This window comes from Stegodyphus dumicola, chromosome X1 (genome assembly GCF_044657685.1).
Source record: "Stegodyphus dumicola isolate Sdum_Otavi_A_Nest chromosome X1, ASM4465768v1".
Taxonomy (NCBI): Eukaryota; Metazoa; Arthropoda; class Arachnida; order Araneae; family Eresidae; genus Stegodyphus; species Stegodyphus dumicola.
The window spans coordinates 107,873,075-107,894,211 of NC_140780.1; the positions used below are offsets into that span (position 1 = coordinate 107,873,075).

At 33.1% G+C, this 21,137-nt stretch overlaps 1 protein-coding gene across 3 annotated transcripts in view; it reads right to left on the minus strand.

Moving 5' to 3' along the window:
* The window catches only part of LOC118202015 (uncharacterized), a 56,297-nt gene extending 35,643 nt beyond the window's left edge, over nucleotides 1–20,654 (minus strand). Inside the window, exons 1-4 of one of the 3 annotated variants that reach the window (XM_035374185.2) lie at nucleotides 20,529–20,636; nucleotides 14,316–14,355; nucleotides 9,502–9,984; nucleotides 8,299–8,367 (exon numbers count right to left, since the gene is read on the minus strand). In XM_035374185.2, the coding sequence (XP_035230076.1) occupies nucleotides 8,299–8,367; nucleotides 9,502–9,976 (544 nt within the window). In that variant the 5' untranslated portion in view covers nucleotides 9,977–9,984; nucleotides 14,316–14,355; nucleotides 20,529–20,636. Of the gene's footprint in view, nucleotides 1–8,298; nucleotides 8,368–9,501; nucleotides 9,985–14,315; nucleotides 14,356–20,528 lie in introns of all 3 variants that reach the window. The other 2 variants (XM_035374179.2, XM_035374191.2) reach the window with 2 other exon arrangements.
* Nucleotides 20,655–21,137: the final 483 nt, after the last annotated feature.

Consider the following 21,137-nt stretch of genomic DNA (forward strand, 5'->3'; position numbering starts at 1 on the left):
TAATTTTAGTTACCAGTGTCACATGCAAGTAGTCAATTGCGCTCTGCATTTGGACTCTAAAAACTGAAGAAATCGAAAATGAAATAAATTAAAAACTAATTTTTAAATCGGAAACTGAATTCACTGGTCCAAAATGCGTGTATCAAAGTTGACGATTCGAAGTTTCATATAACAGCAATTTAATGTTAGCATTTGCAATAAAGAAAGGATAGTAAATAAATGTAACTGATTGCCCATCGGCGTTATTTGCAGCTACATCACAAAGACAGCAAATAAAACATGTTTTCTTGCAGTATCGTTGAATTAGGGGCACGCTCCACAGCCACACGAATGGGCGAATAGATGATAAAAGCTTCGAAACAAGCATAAAGTTTATAATCAAGATTCGGATTAGGTGCGATTATGATGACCAGGAAGTCAGATCTGCTTAGCTATCTGATATGCAATGATAATTAGTCCAGTTTATTTTATATGCATCATGAATATGAAAAGACGTTTAATCTCTGCTCAAAATTGTAATTCACTTGCTGATAAATAAACAATGGAATTTTTTTTCTGCTTCAGCATCCATATAATTTACTGCACATTAAATAACAGTAATTTTAATTTTAGTTACCAGTGTCCCATGCAGTAGTCAATTTCGCTCTGCATTTGGTTTCTAAAAACTTAGGCTTGAATCGTTTTGTCTCATTCACAACACACCAGGTAGTACCAGCTAGAGAGATGCATCGTAGATGCCAGCAAACTATTTCAAAACTTTTACGTAAATAACACATAGAATGACATTATTAACAGATAATGTGGACCAAACAACTTAAAAACTGCATTCGATTTCGTTACTCGTAACAAGACTTATCCTTCTGTGGGTGTATAAAGTATAGCAACTGGAATGGAAATCAATAGATAAATATTCTCATATTGACAGAAAATGAAATTCGCCGTCTGGGTTTAAATCGCGACGAACTGCTTGTCTACAGAGCTTTTGATGTTTTTCACTACGTGTGACGAGAACACGAAACATTTCCTCTCCTACTAAATCTTCCACGAAGGTACCGCTCCCCTTTGACTGATAGCCCTCGTTTGCTTTGCCTTAATCATTTAAACAACCAGCCTGCAGTTCCGGTTAAAACGCTAAAGAAACGTACGATAACCTTACAAGCAGTTTTCTTCTTCCTAACAACCTGCACTTGGGGAGCAATTGTTAGCATGACCAGCTAGCAACTGGAAGATCCAGAGTTCGAATCGCGGCGAAGGCATAGCTGATTTTCCTTATCTCCTGCTTTGAAAAGCCTAACAGACTATACAAAATAGCTGATAGTTAATTTGTATCGTTTGTCGAGTGTCATCCAAGGCTATGACGAGGTCTTCAGTATTTCCGATAAAAGCTTGATGGTTCCATATGCACCAGTTTGGGGACGGATTATGGGAAGTATCTACTTATAGGAAGGGATACGTTCGTGGAGAACGTTCTAATAAGAATGGGTTTTATTTATGCTATACATGGAGAAAACAAAGAAAACTTCTACGCAGTAGCCCATTTCGAGAGATTCGAGTTCGGATAGATTACTGTTCGGAACTACTAGCATTCAGTGATATAAATCAATCGACCAATGGTGAGCAACAGTTGGATATAATTAGTATTACACTAAAAGACAGATAAATATATGTATTATCTCAAAAATGAATTAAGAGGAAATAACGCCCTTCTCTCAGCGAACACTAGTATCGTAACTTTAGATTCCCCCCCCCCCTGTGGTTCGAATCATGGAGGTAGGAATGGGAGAAGGGGCCATTCCGCGCTAGAAGTGAAGCACTGCTTTGAAGCTTGGGTCACCAGACGGGGTGATTTTTGTTTACATTCAGAAGCTCGCTTGACAAAATTCTGATAGTATTTCGACACACGACAGTTCCATAGAAATCGAAAAAGGGACACTATCGCATGAAAGAAACATTCATAGTGTGATGGATAATAGCAATTTGTATAGTTTACTGACATTTACGCAAAAATCACATCTTGGTTATTTTTCGATAACTAACAACAGCGATTTTGATTATGAATTTGTTTTATAAAATTCTAAGCTGTTGCACTACAAAAATATAGATTTTAAGAAAATTGCTAAAAGAGATCTGCCAAAATTTATTTTCTAGAAGATTTGAAAAGTTTGAAACTTGATGGCTAAATGTAAATATAAAATTATGTATGTTAAAATATTTGTAATTAGGCACATAGGTCAGATTAAGTTTTTATTAAATAGAGTAACTTATGCAAGGGCTATTTGCCTAAAGAGAGAGATGCCATCGTGGGGGAATTTTGAAGAAAAACTGACCTTTGAGTGGGTATTAAAAATAATACTTATAATTTTCATTCAAATTATATTCATATATATTTTTTATGTAAAACTTTCGGGTGTATGCTAAATTAGTGTAAATTACTTTACACGAAAAATATAGTGAATGCACAGAAATTAAAGATTTGCACATGCCGGAAATGATAAATAGGAAATATGTATGGGTATTTATGCATGTGCTTGCAAAAAGCATGTATCTGCCTTTGACAAAATACTTAAATATTCATTAAATTATTTATAAATGTATTTGAAATGAAGAATTTATTCACTTACAAACAACTGTGATAGTACTGTGAAGAAATCTAATGATTAAATGTATCTAATTTATAATGATTATACGAGTAAATGTTATCTAAATATATAATAACCTTAATATTGAATTGTAAACATAAATTGAAATCCTGTTGACAAATACGTTATAAAACTATTTAAACAAGAATTGTTCGTATTGGAAAGCAATCTGTTAAAAGGTATTGTAAAGCAAATGCTATGAGATGCGCACTTAAGAACGTAATAAAGAGTTTTGGAATATGTATTGCTGAAATGAAGGGTAAAAAAAAAATCTGATAAGTATAATTAAAAGAATTATTCCCTTTACATTTTATAATAACTCAGTTACAAGTTTTAAATAATACTTAAAAAAAAAAAAAAAAAAAAAAAACTTATTTTATTCCCTTTCAGAAATGTTCAGAGAAAGTCAAATACTATTTTCCTAATAATTCTCTAATTTAAAATGAACCGAATAGAGCATTAATTATAAATTGACTTAAATTTTTCGATTTAAAAGAAGCCAAAAAATCATGTCATATTTAAGAAAGTATTTTAGGAAGAAGCTCTATAAATAGAAAAGAAATAATGCATAATTTTAATATTAAACTTTGATCTTAATTTTTGTACCTTAACCGAATAAAATCGAATTACCTTAATTTTTTTTTCTAATGTAATTAACGAAAACTTGTGAAAATATTTCATTCAAATTAAACCATTCTGAGAAAACTGTCCTGTGAAAAGTATAGCATTTAATTCCGTTCAGAATGAAATGTTGTTTAAAAATATGTTGTTTTCACATACTTAGGACTCTGAAGTGTTGTAGAAAAAGAAAATATATACATTTATATGTATATTTGCGACGTAATTACAAAATATTTACACCCGAACGCGTCAAATCCCATAGAACTCAATGGTAAATGACCCAATGTTTTGGTCACCACGTAGGGATCGCCGGTGCTTCAGAGCAGGGTACGGAGAAACTTGTTTAGGGCGACTCCTTCTTACTTCCTACCTCCATGTTCGAATCCCGGCGAAGGCATAGTTGCTTCCTCACGTTTCTCACACCAAGTCGAGTCACACGAGTCGAAAGTCCTCTCGTGTGGATTAGTGGAAGGGTATGGATCTCTCCCGGGGTGATCCCCCTCAAAATTGAGGAGGAAAATAGAAGCCCAACCACTCTTTGGAGTAGGCTCTGGCAAGCATTGTTCCATGTAATATGGACAAAACAAGAACAAAACTTGCACTCGTGATATTTTTTGTAATAAAACATGGGCATATTTCCTATTCTTAATTTTCACTAACATCAATTATTATTTGTTATATTTGGTTTCATCACCGCGTGACTAGCAACAAACTGCAGTTTGAGAAATGATTCACTTAGTGATATCTAAAATTTTTTTAATTTTTTTTATATTAGTAACTGAATACCAAAAAACATGGTAATCTTTTTCGTTGACTTTACGTTTGAAGATGATTACAATATTCAGCTAACTCCTATGCGATGTACTAAGTATGTTGACCAGGAGAAATTTAATATAAATTTCTTTCCATCTGCAAAAAGCTAGATTTTGTGAATGAAACTCACAGGTCAAAAGATTACATTTAGTGCTGTTTGAATTCAGAATAATTGATTTGCTATTCAGATAAGCCCAGGGCATGTGCCAGAACTAGTACAGCGGCACCAGTTAGCACCAGTAATACAATTAAGCACGAAAATAATTAATTTTGGATACCTTGTGATAAATGAACTAAGTTCATTGTTCAGTTATCTTGTTGCAATATCTTTTTTAAAATGTGGGGAATATTTATTTTGAACTGCGCACTGAAACATATTTCATTAATTCACCTTTCACAGTAATCAAATCTAACTGCACCCTCAATTTAGGTTACGCTTTTGGGGAGAAGGAGCAATTCTAAACATTACTAGCTTATTGTCACAAAAACATTATAGGCATGGTACACCGGTTTTTTCCAGATATTCCAAGATGCACATAAAATGTTCAGATATCTTTTATTTTAAAATGCAATAAGGAAAATAATGCAGATGTTGAGAATATTTTGAAAAAAAATGCTGAATATCTTTTAGAGTACCTAATATAAATATTTCTTCTAAAAACAACTAAAATTACATAGCTTTCCTTCACTTAAAAACATTATTACGGCATATTTGATTACAATCAGTAGCATTACATAAGACAAACAAAATATTTGTAGACATTTCTAATGCTACATATATGTCCTACATGTGTAATTATTTACAATAATATTTCAATCAAAATTTTTGTAATATTTGAGGATATACCATTTTTGTATTTCATATAAGATAAATATGTTCTATAACCATAACTACTTCGAAGAACTTTAAATAACTTTAAGTAAATTAGCTGCAATTTTTACATATATATCCTTTGACAGTTCATATACAAAATACATGTTCTGCTAACATAATCACTTGCAACAGCCTTACAAGCTTACGTCATTAATCTACAAATACATCCTTTTTAGTTATCCATATACAAAAAAGCGCGTTCTGCTTGCATTATTATTTCCCGTAACACTACAGAACAAATATCTGTAACCTTTACACATGCATCCTTTGGTAATCCACATAAGAAAACTATGGTAATATTTACATATTTCCTGTAACATTACCGATCAAACATCAGTAACCTTTACAGAATCCGCATGCAAAAATTATATGCTTACAGAATTATTTCCTGCAACAATATATGTCAAATCTCTATAACCTTCAAACGTTTAGTCCATGTAAAGTTACTAAGAATAACCCTATTATGATTATTCAAATAGCCCATGGCATCCAAGTTTCCATGAATTTTTTCAGTACAGAATTTCTTTTACAGTGCAGGAGCTCGTGTATGTGGATAACCAATGTGTATCAGAATACCGCAGGTTTAGTTGCAGCTGATTTAAACTTATGTTTTTATGAAACCTTGAATAAATAGCCATCTCCAATCACAGGTATGTTTCGCTTAAGAATTCCTCATCCAGCAATGGTCTCAAATTTCAGAAATCTACTATCTCTGTCACAGAAAGATTATAAATATGGCAGAGCACTCGAAGGCTATCAGCCCAAGGAGAACTATGGCTTCGTGGATGACTTTCTAGGGAAAACTGGCTCGTACACATATTACACATAAGAAAAAGCATGAAAACGCGCAAAAGCTGGTGAACATTATGTTTTTTAGCTTTCCTGTCTTCTAAAATGGTGGTTTATTATTTCATTCATTGTTACTACAAATGTAATTTTAAGACTTTGCAACTGATTTCTATGTCGGTGGATTTTCACTTGTTACCAAACATTTAACTTTAGAAATATTAGAAACAGTGCTTACCTTTTTCGGATATTTGTTCTCTTAAGAAAGCGCAAAAATATATTCCTCAACGCACAACTTGTTTACACGTGACGTTTTGAACGAATAATTAATTTAAAAGTAGCAGACGATACTTCTCATTTCAAACAATAAACTGCTGCCTAAAATTTTTATTCCAATATATTTGCATTTTAAAAATTTTTAATCAAAATCGTTCTCAAAATATGTAAACACCCTCTGTACGTTAGATCACCCTCGAAATTGATTAAACTCTTGTTTCTACGCCAGTCTAAGGCTGGTCCCCTTCTTAATTTTTAACATTATTTTAGTATTTTATGTTTTACTGTAGTAGATTTCTCAGAAGTCCACTTCACGGTAATTCTGTGGGTATTCTTCACGGTAATTCTTAGGATCTGAGGGTAAACTTAAAAGTAGCAAGCATTAAATAATTTTAACGTATAAAAAACAAAAAGGGTAATGCATGGCGATTTATGAACTCTTTAAAGGACCGCACTTGATGGTCGAACAAATTATAAGAAAGAAATCTAATACTTTATTGAGAAAACTTATAGATAAATTTTCCATGATTTTTTTCTTAAAGCTTAAATTGCAATAAATCCTGTATTAACGGAGATACATTAAAAGATATAATCAATTAAGCTTAATAAAATAGTTAAGGAAACGGCGAAAATTCTTAAACATCAACTGAACTAAGAACCGTTTCATACATTGATCAAAATTTTATTTTATTAGCACAGGTATCAAATTTTACATGAGTATAACTGCTGGTATACAAACATAATATACACGAAGAAAATCCGTGATTCAAAACTCTTCGATATAATAATATTCAAAAATGAGTTCTTTGATAAATCTGTTGTTTCACATCTATTTAAGAAGCATTTAATAAGAGAAGTTTATTTGATCTCAACGTTTATAAATGTTCCATTCATATGAATGACATAAAATACTCCACTGAACGAAGAATCAGTAAAATTTTCTGAAAATGCAGGTTTAGAATAGTACCAACACTCTAAAACGGCCAGTACTTTCTAGGTTTTTTAGAGCTTGCTTATATCATTTAAGCCAGCAGTCCAAGAATTCTTCCATGTGATTTTTATCTGGGCAAAGTAATGGCTATTTCATCACATGAACATCGTGAGACAAATCCTGCTTATGGCGAGGCGTACGATATAGAGATGCATTGCTAAATCAGCTCGAATGTTATGGTTTCTCTGTTTAAGATAACTTCTTACGAATAGACCTAACAAAAATTCACTGCATCTCAAATGTAGACTACGATATGAGAAATTACCAACCACACCTCGTTTCTGAATGTACAGCCAAACATGTCATCCCATATTCCTGAACCTTTTTTTTTTTTTACAGTAATATCCTAAGAACACCGTTAACTCCTTCATACCTTCCAGTGTCCCAGTGCAGCGCTTCTCAAACTTTTTTCAAGTGGAGACCTATAACTGCTGGTATACAAACATAATATACACGAAGAAAATCCGTGATTCAAAACTCTTCGATATAATAATATTCAAAAATGAGTTCTTTGATAAATATTTCAAGTTCTTTTGGGGGGAGCTGTTCTGTGTTTGGATCTGTGCTAGTAAGAAGTACCACAGTCATACTGTTTAAAATTTCTCTTTTGTTGCTAAGACTACAATGAGAATCCCGTAGATAGAGTAACAAGTAGCAAATTTCATAAAATGTCAGTCTTGGAAGTAATCGTGACAGACGAGTGTGTGCTATCACAGTTACGCAGTTAATTAAAATTTTATTTTTCGTATTCCCTTTAAATCTAGGAGGATCACAAGGGCAGGTTTCGAGGATCACTTGTGGTCCGCGGCCCACAGTTAGGGAAACGCTGTTCGAGAATGCTTAAGATTTGAAACAAGCCCTTACTAAAGAAATCAATGGCGTTGGCAGAACGGTGTACCGACGAATGTCCTACGACATCGAATGATGTGTTTAACTGCGTATTTTTTCAACATTTACTGGTTAGTAATGCTGCATTTATTGGTAATTAATGGTTAGTAATCTGCCATACATACAATTTAGAAGCAATAAATTATTGATAATTTTACTCGTATTCAAATAGGTAAGATTACTTATATATTAAGTGATAATTATCTTTTACGTGGCTTCCACCAGCGGCCGTGCGGTAAAATCGCTTAACACTAGTAGTTCCGACATATGTTCAAATCCAGGCGAAAGGGTTGACTGCATGGGCATTTTCGTGGTTTTAGCCAATTTCCCTTAGAAAGTCCTCTACGTAGGCATCCCTTCCATCAGGCAGATAGTCCTAGTGTAATATTAATTAATAAAACCAAACCAACCTTTATATGGCATGTTGACGAAAACTTGCCAGTAAATGCCTGTCTCCTGTTGCAACCACACAGAACAACCTAGGCATGAAAAAGCTAGTAAAGCGTATGGCAATCATTAATATGACAATCTTTAAGCGTAAGAAATACAACAAAATGTTTCAAGTTCTTTTTTTTGGGGGGGGGCTCATTTTTTAGTCGTGGAAGACTTATTTAGAATTACGACAGTGGGTTGCCAAGTCATGAGCCTATCCACGAAAGAATGATTGTTTGGTATCATAAGATAAATATTATATGGTATGTATCTTTAGTATAGTTAAAAGAAATTACAGTAAACACAACATAGTGTATGAACATACTAACTGCGTCTGAATATATTCGCTAAGATAATTTCCTAATCTAATGCGAAAGCCTAATCTCTCTATTAATAACTCCATATCCCTTCTTTTATTCCTGGTATTCTATCTATATTTTCACAGTACCTTTTTTGTAAATGATTTTATCGTACGGGAATTATTACATAAGCAACCTTCAACAGTAGCTTACAATCTAGACAAAAGCAAATATATTTTATTTCATTGTTTGGAAAATCCCACAAATCTCTACTAACGAAACTGGACAAAATGCAGACAGACAAAGATTAAATAGTTAGTTGAGATTAATTAAAGACAGTTATGACTACACATGAATGCAAGAGTTATTCAAATGTTCATTTGCTAGTCGGCCAATAGACGGAAAACAGATGGCCGTCATTATAGGGAAATACTGTCTACGAAAATCACAGACATCAATTAACTGTATGCAAGTACCTTTATGCATACTAAAAAAAAAAAAAAAAAAACCTGTTTTATAGAAATCACGCTAGAGAAATGGACCAATAGCACTTTTTTTAAACAATTTAATTTTGTAACTCAGATTTATTTCACTTCCCCTGCAATCGTTTTGCATACGAAAGCACTTAAAGGAAATTCAAAGACTTAATATGATTTGAACAAGAGTACAGTGGGCGTGTACAGTAATTTCTTCAGAAATATTTCATAGATGAAACAGATAATCACTGATTTTAACTGTCATAATAAGCTATTATTTTATCATGAGCATAAAGAAATGCGGTCAGAAATTTATAAAAATGTTTACAGTTTGAAATTAATATCGACATTAATACAACTGCTTTTCTTTGGGAAGTAAAATAACGCAAAATAAGAGTAAACATACCTGGAAATGTTGGTACAATAACTCTCACTCCTTCATTGCTAAGATCATTAATAAGATGACTAAATACACCGTAATTTCCAGGAATTCCGTGAATGCAAAGTACAGTTGGAGTTTTCTCATTGTTCGTATTTTTGTTGCAACCTACGGTATCAATATAAGCTATGTCAGCAAAAACGCCGCTTTCCGGAATGTGATAAAATTTTTTCTGTCTTCTCCATGTCTCATAAATATTCTCACATGTGTACACAGTTAGGGTTCTTTCAGGAAATTTTATATCACTCTTCTTCTTATGAACATCTTTCTGCTCCACTCCTTGACTAGATCCAAGATGTCGGATGAAAAATAGAAACACATTTCTTAGCTGAGGTAAAGAATGTATAGCTGTCGTACACGTAGGGTCAAAAGTACTGAGAACTGCTATCTTAGAAGTTCTAATAGTAAGATGACAGAGAACGGTGCATTGCCGCTTAAACATGCTGTAAGCTAAAAAAGAAAAATACTTTAAAGATCAGATTAGATCAAGATTTTGGAAAAAAATTATAAAAAATTGCTTAAATATTAAAAATACAAAGTATAAAATTTTTTCGAAAATCCATAAATCAAGTCCTTACATCAACCGTCAGTAAAGCAAATTCTCAATTAACTGGGATTAATTTGTTCTAGTGTTTTACATATTTCAATCTGCTTTCGATAAGCATACGTACTTTTTTAAGAGTAATTATAACTCAACATTATGATTTAAGAAAACTGTTTACTGACTGAAGAATACGTTTTATTAAGTAAATAACAAATGCAAAAATTTGTGTAGTTATGCCGTTATTAGGAAGGCATACACCCATCGCTTCATATGATCATATTTATTATATTTTAATGGCATTTTGAACTGCTTACTCAGTGTATGAACCGTGCACGTACACGAAAGCAATAAGAAGGGAGTATAGTTCTATATCTCTTGTTTTACTGGGCCGATTGGCGAAATTCAACTTGCGTTTTTCATGTCTCGAAAGCGCGACTTAGGATATATATTATATTTATATACAGCATCTTTCTAACATAGGTATTTTGACACAAAATCGGACTTTTTCTGAAATGACATGCCATTTTTTTTCCATATTTCGATTGTACGACTCAAATTATGCCTAAATATTAAATTTTGTAAACTTTGGTGCGAAATTTAAGGAGAAATTCAAAAATTTCTTTTGGCATATTTTTTTCAGTTTTCACCAAGAATAATTTACTTGGCGAACTTCTTAATTTATAGCAACCCACTTTCCTTTTCATTTTTTCATTATAAACGAGCGTAAAAGAAATCATCCTTCATACTTTCAAATAATTTTAACAAAATGCGTGTTATCCTTTGGCGTTATTATCTCTCAAAAAAAAAAAAAAAAAAAAAAAAAAAAAGAGGTGCCAAATTTCAAAACGCTCCAATATGTAATTTCATGTTATCTTAGAAAATTTGAATAAAGAACTCTAATTTTTTGCAGGTATGCCTAGAAATACATACTTTAAGATGCTAAAAATTTTGTAGGTTATAATATATTTTCAATTTTTTTTCGAAAAATTTACAAAGATTATTTAAAAATTCAAATTTTAAAAATAAATCACAGAAAATGGGGGGAGGATTTTATTTGGAATGAACCTAAATTTCGAATTCTGGAAGAATGAATTAAGTAAGTTTAATTAAAAAAAGAGATATTAATAAATATATATCAGATTCAATTAACATTGAGGAGATAAAATTTTGAGAGATAATTCTTTAAAAACTACTCGTGCGATTTTTACGAAACTCGGTAGGTAGTTTGGTAAAATTTGAGTCGTAGAATCGAAATATGGAAAAAAAATTGGCATATAATTTCAGAAAAGTCCGGTTTTGTATCAGAATACCTATATTAGAACAATGCTATATATAAATCTAATACATATTCTAAGTGGCGCTTTTGAGACATGAAAAGCGCAATTTGAATTTCGTCAACCGGCCCAGTAAAACGGAAGATATATAACTGTAATTTTTTTTCGCAGTGTACTTTGGTTGCCGTGAATTAGTTATAGCAATCAGCAATTTCACACCTTCGTAAATCGTTTAACTCTTTAATTATATTAAGATGTCATCCTTACAATGTATTTCAACCAAAGATGAAAATAAGACAGAAATGAATAATACATAATTTTGGGGTTACATTTGCGAACATCAGGTAGCCTTTGAAATATTTCTGAACCCCTTGAGCTTTCGCTATCGTAAACTATTACAACACTATCTACACCACAAATGTAAACAATCAAGTCCCCTGAGGCTCTAAATCTTTGGAATCTTTGTTTCAGAAAGAAAAGAAAAGAAAAAAAAAAACTAACGCCCTTCTTCTCACTCCCCGCAATATAAAATAACTTTCTTTCGTTCATTTATTTGAATACACAATTATTTTTTATCACTACTTTTAGTATACGTTTACTGAGTTTGCATTAGTAGCCTCCCAGGAGAGCGTTTATTCTGAAGTATAGAATATTTCTTAAATCTTTGAAATCTGTGTTGTGTTGCGACTTATCTTACTTGCCTGACAGTGACATCAGAATAAGCTCAGGAAATTCATCCTGGCTAGGAGAGCAAGAATACTCCCTGTCTTGGCAAAGCCTTGAGAACCATACAAGTGACAGTACGACTTCGCTCGATTCGGCCCCCAATTTTGAAAAACGGCACGCCGAGAGATTCGGATCCGAGGGCCTCCCACCCCTCTTCCATTACCATCAAACTCTCGACAGGACTTTCGGCTCGCCGCAAATTTAGAGTGCCCCCATGCCGCACAGACACTATACATCTACGAACATCCATGCCTTATCCGGTAATCGAATCCGGGCGCTTCGGTGTCGCAGTAGGCTTCCCTAACCACTATACCGTCTGAGCGGCTCTTTGAAATCTTCCACAGCATATGAATGAATTTAAACCCAGAAATATTCTCACTTAACTGTTCTTTGATTGGCGGAGTTCTGAACTGGAGGAAAAAATATCTCCCAAGGATGCTAACTCGTGGTTTCAAAGGAAAACTGATTGGACCTCATATTTGTCGAAGAAAACTTAATCAAACGCTAACAGCAAAGACAGGCTATGACGCGGCTTAATCACGTGACCGAAAACAGTTGAAAACATTAAATGTGTGCATCAAGTAAGCGCAATGAAATTATAACAATGCCTGAATGTTCCTTTCTTGTTCCAGGACAAAACTCACCTAACAATTTTCTATAGAAAAATGCATATGCCAAGAAGCTAGTCGTACATTATTATCAGTGGAATTTATGCGTCGCGACCACAAATTTACAATAAAGAAGGGTAATGCTAGGTGACTAAAAATCCTAGAAAATCTAAAAGATCCGATGATATCCTAAAAAAATCTGATATCTAAGAGTCCATGCTTTGACTGGGGTCGCGAAATTGGTTTTTTCTTCGGGGGAGGGGGGCGGATCGTTTGCATTTTTAATGGGTGTTGCGCCATAAAGTTTGAATACCACTGCTTTATACGATTCTTATTTTTGTGCATTCAAGTGGAGATGCTGGAATGAAGACAAAACCTTTATTTATATGCGCGGCTATTTCTCGTATGTTTTATTCTAGAAAGTATGTATTGTCAATAAAATATTTTTATTAAAGTGTACCACTATATTTTAGTTCTTTGGTAACAGAAATAACTAACCTAAAGCACATATTTCATAAAACTAGAAAAATTTTACCATCACGTTTTCGTGTCAGAAAATATCTTTTATACACTCTTTTGCAGAGGAGAAAAAACTTAAAAAATAATTCGATCATCTCGAAATTTTGTATGCAAATTCCTTCATACCAATAACGCAAACAATTTAATTTTCAAGACCAGTAAACATTAACTTCCGTCGCAGTGCGTGTTTCTGCTAGCATCGTATAAAGCAGGTAACAGTTGCGGACACAATTACTAATATAATGGCTGTTACGACGTTGCCGAAGACCTGGGCGACTTACTGTATTCGAGTACAGTAAGGATGCGTGAAGCAGGCTGGTCATACCGAGCAATAGGCCGCCATCTACACCGTACGGATAGGTCTGTGCGGGTTGGGCTTGGCTGAGGCGAGGTTGCACTCACATTGGCCTTTAACTACACAACATCGACAAAGTCATCTGGTGTGGTGTCGTAGCTGGTCATCATGGCTATCAGCCGATCAGGGATCGCATAGTTTTTCAGCGATGACCAACGGGTGATCATTCTTCACTATGATCTAGCGATTGGGTCCCCCAATACCCAGTCGCTCTTTAAAAGGGGAGTACATAAGGCATTTTCTCCTTCCTTTCTGCTTGCCTTAATGGCGTAATGGTAGCACACTCGGCGCATATTCGAGAGGTCCAGATTCGAGTCCCGGCGAGGGCATTGCACATTTGTCATGTCTCCCGCATCAGAAAAAAAATCCTAATGCCTCTAAAAGTGATTCCAGCATACTGCATGAACTTAAAAAAGAACTTTCTACGATTTTTTGTTTGTTGAGTAAACTACCATAAACCGAAGCATGTGTAAGATTCCCATGAATTATAAAACATAATTGCAATTCATTCTATGCAGAATAGTGCAATGCTGTGAAAAAAATTTTCAGTGGGTTGCCACTAATATTAATCACATTTCAGATTACTAAAACTGGAAACTTGCTTCAATAATATAGAACATTTCTGTCAATACATTCTTGAATTTAAACTACAATATTATTAATTTTCCTCAAACGATTTTCAAATTTCGCATAATGCGTATCGGTTTAGTAGGTTAAAATGATAAATGTAACAAAAATAATAATTTAACTCTTACTTGGTAATTAGAGACACATAGTTTCCCTTTGAATGAATTACTGAAAATGGAAAGTAAATTTTAAAATTTATATAATTTATGATATACAGGGTGAATCTGAACAAAAAGGCAGCTATATGAGCAATATTCGTCATAAGAATGTATGGTTGGAACACAAACAGCCAGCCACTAGGTGGCATTGTAAATAAATGGTATAAAAAAGGTCAGCAAGGGGTAAGAAGTTAAAGGGTAGTTTTCCACTGTCACATTTAAAGAATTAACACAAGAATGAGAGGAGATACTTCAGAAAACATTTTATTAACAACATGCTCATAGAAATTGCTCAAAACAATTTCCGCCAGGTATAATGTGGGCTTCACAGCTCCAGGATAGGGACTGACGCACATTTGCGAAGACACCAAGCATTTCCCGAACATCGGCGGCAAGAAAAGCGATCCTGGCGAGTAGATCCATATTGGTTTCAAATGGGCCCTCGCAGATTAGGCTTTTCATATGGCTCCACAGAAAAAGTCCAAATACGAGAGATCCGGTGACCTTGGTAGCCGAGCTATGGGACCACCTCAACCAATCCATCGCCCCGGAAATTTCGTGGTTAGTATAACCAGCAATATTGTCGGCAATACACGGTAGAAAATTCCGTTGTATGCGACGACCTACCCTTTTTATACCATTTATTTATAACGCTATCTAGCGGATAACCATTTGCGTTCCGACCTTACATTCTATGACGAATATTGCTCCTACAGCTGCCTTCTATCATCCCCTAAAGTTTTTTCCTTTTGTTCAGATGCACACTGTATGCAATCAATATTATATAAAGTTTCAAAAAGATTATATTTAAAATAAATAAGTTTCCGTTTTTTTCAGCACCATAAGTGTTATTAGTCTCGGTCGTCGCTTTTTTGTCCGTATTACTTTTCAAATAAAAGAATGTTGCCAGCAAATGTTACCGCCATAGATTATTTTTGAAGAAATAATATAGTGGATATTAAAAAATTATGGCAACACAAATGAAAGGTTTTTATAAAAAAGAAATCTGTTGCAAAAAAAAAAAATGTACTAAATTCGTGTAAGTCATTTTACTAAGAAATTTGTTGTTGTTGTTGTTGAATTTTATGTGCTGTAAGAGCGAAGAAAGCGAAGTTAAACTTAAAAAGAAAAAAAGTTGTGTTAGCATAAGTGAGTCCAAGCGCAGATTGGTAAACTGCGAAAGCATAAAAAACTTAAACAAACTCTTTTGTGCGGTGCTAAAAATCTGAATTTTTAAAGTTTTTTTTTTTTTTTTTTTTTTTTTAATGAAAATTAGTTTACCGTGGGTCGAGTCATCCGAAATGTGTATGAACCAAAATATTTCTGCCTCAAGTTAAAAGGGATTCTAGTGAACTCAGAGACATTTAGCAATTTTCATTTCGAGTAATTTTTAACTTCGCTTAAAGCATAATCTACTTTCACAGTTAACACTGTTTTTCTTTCCACATGCTGTTTAACTTTCTCGGACGCATTTAAAATTTTCACTTTGCAAAATGTACTGTGCAGGTTCATCACTGCTATAATATCACTTATGTTACAGTTGATAATAATATATTGAAGTAATATATATTTATATGCAAGATACAAAATAGATAAATCAGCTTTATAATTTAATTTAGTAATAGCCACTTAATTCCTCATTTTTAATTTGTGTATTTCCTCTCTGTATTCTAAAAAATCGTAATAACTTTTCTGGATTGCGTCATTTCTAGATCAATTCATCCCACATACCTTGCGCAAAGCTAATGACGTAGCTAATTCGGAACCTGAACTCAAAATTTCGAGAACTGACACCTTTCTAATCTAAATCAAAACCTTCTCTTGGTGAGACCTCCATACTGGATAACTTCGCTCTCTAACTTCACCCTCTGTACTGCCTGCACACTATTTGGCTGTGCTCTTTTCCTATCGCAACAGTATCAAAATTGTAAATGTTTTTGAACAGGCAAGAGTGCTAAGTAAATTGTGGCCATAAATGGCAGTAGAAACAAAAATGAATATTTACTATTACTCGGCTGCTAAGTTTCTTAGTCACTACGGATTCAACATTTTAGCATTCTACGCAATCAGAATTCTTCCTCTTCGGTAGGGATCTACGTTCTACACCATCAACATTTGCTACTTTTTTTATATTTTCATTAAATACATATATAAGTCAATTAATCTTCGGTCAGTAACAATGGCTAACTTTTTAGTACTTTAAATTTTACGTTTTAATTTTACTTTTTAGAAATTTTCCAGGTTTAAAATAATATTTCTATATAGCTTATTAAAATATTTATACTACCACGGAAATCTAAATAACTTATACTTAAAATAATGACTCAAATTTATTCCAATAATTCATTGCATTAATTCAATTTATATTCCTTGGACATGATATATAAAAAACTTTCTAATAATATATATCTATATATATGCAAAATATAAAATATCTATCTTGAAATATGTAAAATATAAAATATCTATTTATCTTTCAAATAATAAATTAATAACAGCCCTTTAACTTCCGTTTTCGTTCTAAAAATAACAGAGCAATAATTTTTCTAACTAAACTCCTTACAGTCCTGATGCACATTTATCGATGAAATCTGAACCCAACATATGGACATTAATTTGTTATGTGATCTGAAACGGTATAAAAGGTAACTGCATCGTGACTCCCTCTCTCTTCTGCTCGCTGCATCGCTTTGCCGCTAGCCAGAGTTTTCTTTTCTAGTTTCCTCCACTGTTCAAGAAAATGTCACCTGTATAAAACTGTGGGGTAGAGCACCCATAGTGATGATGTGCATTATCGTGGAATAAAATTATGTTTCCAAATTCCCACGTCTGGAAGTTTTTTTGGTTTATGCATCCATCTTTCTAACTACGCAATAAAACCTCTCCAACGCCAATCCGTTGCAACTTACTTCCACCAAGTTATCTTATTACAATAATAGCAAATATATATATATATATATATGTGTGTGTGTGTGTGTGTGTGTGTAAGATATAATAAAATAGCTGCTGTAAAAAATTAATTGGCGACCTCAAAATTAACATTCTAAATTTGGTGCTCTCCCCATAAATTCATCTGCTCTCCCAAATTCGAGATTTTTCTGCGTTACGTAACGCTGCTTGAAAAGGGCAACCAAAACTAATATTGACCAATCATACCTTGTTTCTAGAATCGCACCTACTCTGGTATAAACGCTTTGGCAAGCTAACTGCATCACTCTTTTCCTAGCTCCCACCTTGCTAATATCTCCTCGCTTTGCTTCCCTGTCTAAACTGCCTGCATCTTAATTTTAAGGATCAATGTGCATATAAATTTATCATGTTTAATTATGATAAAATAAGTGTCTGCCAAATTAATTGGATATGTGTGAAAATAAAGACTGGAAATTCTTCAAGTTCATGCTTTATTATCTTCATTTGCAAGCCTTCACCCTTAGCTACGAGGCCAGCAAGCTAATTTACCTTCTATGGTGCAAATTATGATACATATATGTATTACTATACAGATATATATATTAGAAGAATTTTTGTATCATCTCCTAGGAAAAGAAAGGATATTAGGAAAGTTAATAAAAAAGAACCAGTTAAAATGCGCTCTCTCTCTCATATATATATATATATATATATATTGCGAATGTTATCACTGTTATACATTGATATAGAGATTTACAGCATACGAATTATAAAAGTTCTACAAAAAATTATAGATATCCGGCAGAAGCGGGGGGAATCGATAAAAAGTATTTTCTTAAGATCATTACTCAGAATACGTAGTAATAGTTTATCGTTCAACACTGCGTTAATATTTCCTTATTTTTTTCACGCACTAGTTACGATTTTCGAGCATTTTCCTTCCTAACGAAAATTTCGAAATCCATAGCTTGAACTATTTAGCAGTTAATGCTTTAAATTATTTCGTGTAATTGGCCGAAATCGTATCTTCTTGTTCAGTAAGATTACAATAAACAATTAAGTTAACCTTTGGAAGTACGTCAGTGTTGCCATGTAATTTTCGATGTGCTGTTTGACACCAATGTAACGTCTGCTATTTGACATCGGTGTAACTTGTGTAATGGGAGCTTTCTGTTAAGCGTTAGTTAGAACATACGAATGTTAAATAAATTTTCTTCTGTACTTAATAAAAGATTATACGTCATCACTAAAAAATAAGAATTGTGATTTTCTTGGGTTACTACTGATAAAGGAAAATCATCAGATACATTCAAAATAATAATTTCTTTGATGCTAAAATGAAGGTAAATAAAATACAAGAAAACCTCTCTAAAACACCACCCTCGCTTCCACATGATTTCTGTTTTCTATGAATATGTTCGACATAAAGACCTGATGTTAAATACCGCTGCTTTTTATGTTCTCAGAAACACAGGTCATTTTCGGAAGCACTCGCCTTCGAGACGGTTCAGTAAAAAACTTTTAACAAAATTTAAACTAGAGCGTTTACTTTTATATTACAGTCTTGATGCCTTTAATGGAATAACAGTTTCGATTTGCTTGACAACATTTCAGTGAAAATACCCAGAATTTATTTACAATAACAAGAAAAGCATATCGTCAATGTTAGCATAGAATGCATAGCATTTACATCAAATTCAACTAATTATACTTCACACAATTTACAGAATAGAAATCATATATTTTTAAACACATACACAAAACTTTACATTTATGGGACAGTAAAACTCTGATTAACCGAAACGGTCGAGGAAAAAATTACTAAATGGCGCCCGTCAGGAAACCAGTCATTGCCAGTTTTTAAAAATATTTAAAATAACTTTACTTTTGTTATGTTGTTTCCTTCTTCAGAGGTAAATACATATTTTGCAATGAAAATATGTGACATCAGGATATTGAAAGCAAAAACGGTGAAATAAATTTCTCCTCTTGAAAAGATGATATTCAGCTACCTATATCGGACAGTACCAGTTAAAACGTGACAAGTAAAAAACCTTGAATTAAGTAAACTTCCAAAAACGCTGAAGATTCTAATTAACTATAAATCATTTTGCAATAGCTCTTAAGGGAATTCTTGCCATTTTGTGAGGAAATTTATCAGATACCAACAACTACCTAAGCAGCCAAGTATGTTTTAACTAGAAATTAATGCATACTTTCAGGTTTATTGCAAAATTTACTCAGGAATAACATAATTAAGAAAACGATGTCAAAAATCAGCCCTAGCATGACTTAGTGGATGAAGCAAAAATTTAACTAAAAAAGAATTCATTATTTTAAATGTGTTATGTATGGTATGTTTTTTTTTGGGGGGGGGAGGGGGTTGTTCTTAAAACTTTTAATTTTAAAAAGCATTCTTTTTATTTCAGATTTTAGCCGCTTATTTACTATAGTCTAAATTCTTGCAACATCTTCGCTAATTGTAAGTTCTACCTTTAAATTATTGCTCATTATTCTTCAGACGATCACCAAAAATTTCATTCTAATTATATAATAATGAGTGAATCCTAGTATTTGAATGTACAGCAGACTCATGTCTCTGTTGATAAAATTCTAAATCCATCTAGGAAATTATTTACATGGTAGATAAATATAAACTTATCTACATAACAAATAAATAAATATATATATATACAGAGAGGGAAAAAAATTGTAAAGCCTAACAATATAGATATTTCAAGATCGGTTGATGGTAAATCCCAGAATGAGTAGTTTGCTATAGGGAAAAAAATTATGCAAAAGTTTATCAAGCAGAAGGCTTCGACTAACTAAATTCAAAATATTACAAACCATTGAAATGGCTAGTGTTAATCAAAAATAAAGTATATAAGGAATTTCAGAGATATACACATTTACTAGCAACTTCGGGATCCCTTCTTTTTTCATATTAGCTGGCATTAGTAATTTTACCATCGATGTCTGAAATTTTGTATAGTTTCATTTCTCAATATTGCTTGCATAACTCCCAGAATTTTCCCACCTTAGATACAACTCTGGACACACAACTCTGAATAAATTAAATGTGATATTTTCATATGAAATCGCATTTTACTTCAACTGCAATCAAGCCAGTTCGTTAAGTAATCAGTTACGAGGAAGAAGCACGTGTCCTGTTTCCTCTAAAATTACACACTTTATAACATCGTTATAAACTTTTGAAAAGTGTAAAAGATCGAATTCTATAAGAAAAAAATAACGAACGGTTTTACTTACTTTTATACTGATTATTGCCGTAGTAAAGTAAAAAGCATGGTTTTCATCGTCAACATTGCACCGCCTGACACATCTTATCACTTACCACTCCGCTCGTTCATATCTGTCTGACGTACTAACCCTGAAAACATACTTCGTCCAAGAAAGGTCATTACCCGCAGTTCGAGAATGGTTGCCGTACGAAACTTTCTTCGCCAATAGCTGCAAATTGCAGGATTTATCGCCATTACCATTTCTGATTCCTTTTCCTGTTTCGTTATGCCATCCGATAGTGAAAATTTGAGTTTTTATGGCTTTTGTTATGATTTGCAGAGAAGATAAAAAATGTCATTAATTTATTTCTAAACGAACAAGAAGAAAGACTAAGCGCTAAACAGAACAATTGTAATTCACTTGACCTTCGTCTGCTACATCATACTTACAAGACTTAACAGAATAATTATTTCTGGCATTAGAAGTTAGTAATTGGGGAAGACGCTCTAAATTCCCCTAAACATGTAATACAAGAAAAATCAGTAAAAATTAATTAACAGTTATGGCTTCTGAGCTGTTTTATATTCTCAATTCTTCAAATATAAAGTAATTTCTTTTTCCTTCCATAACACAGTA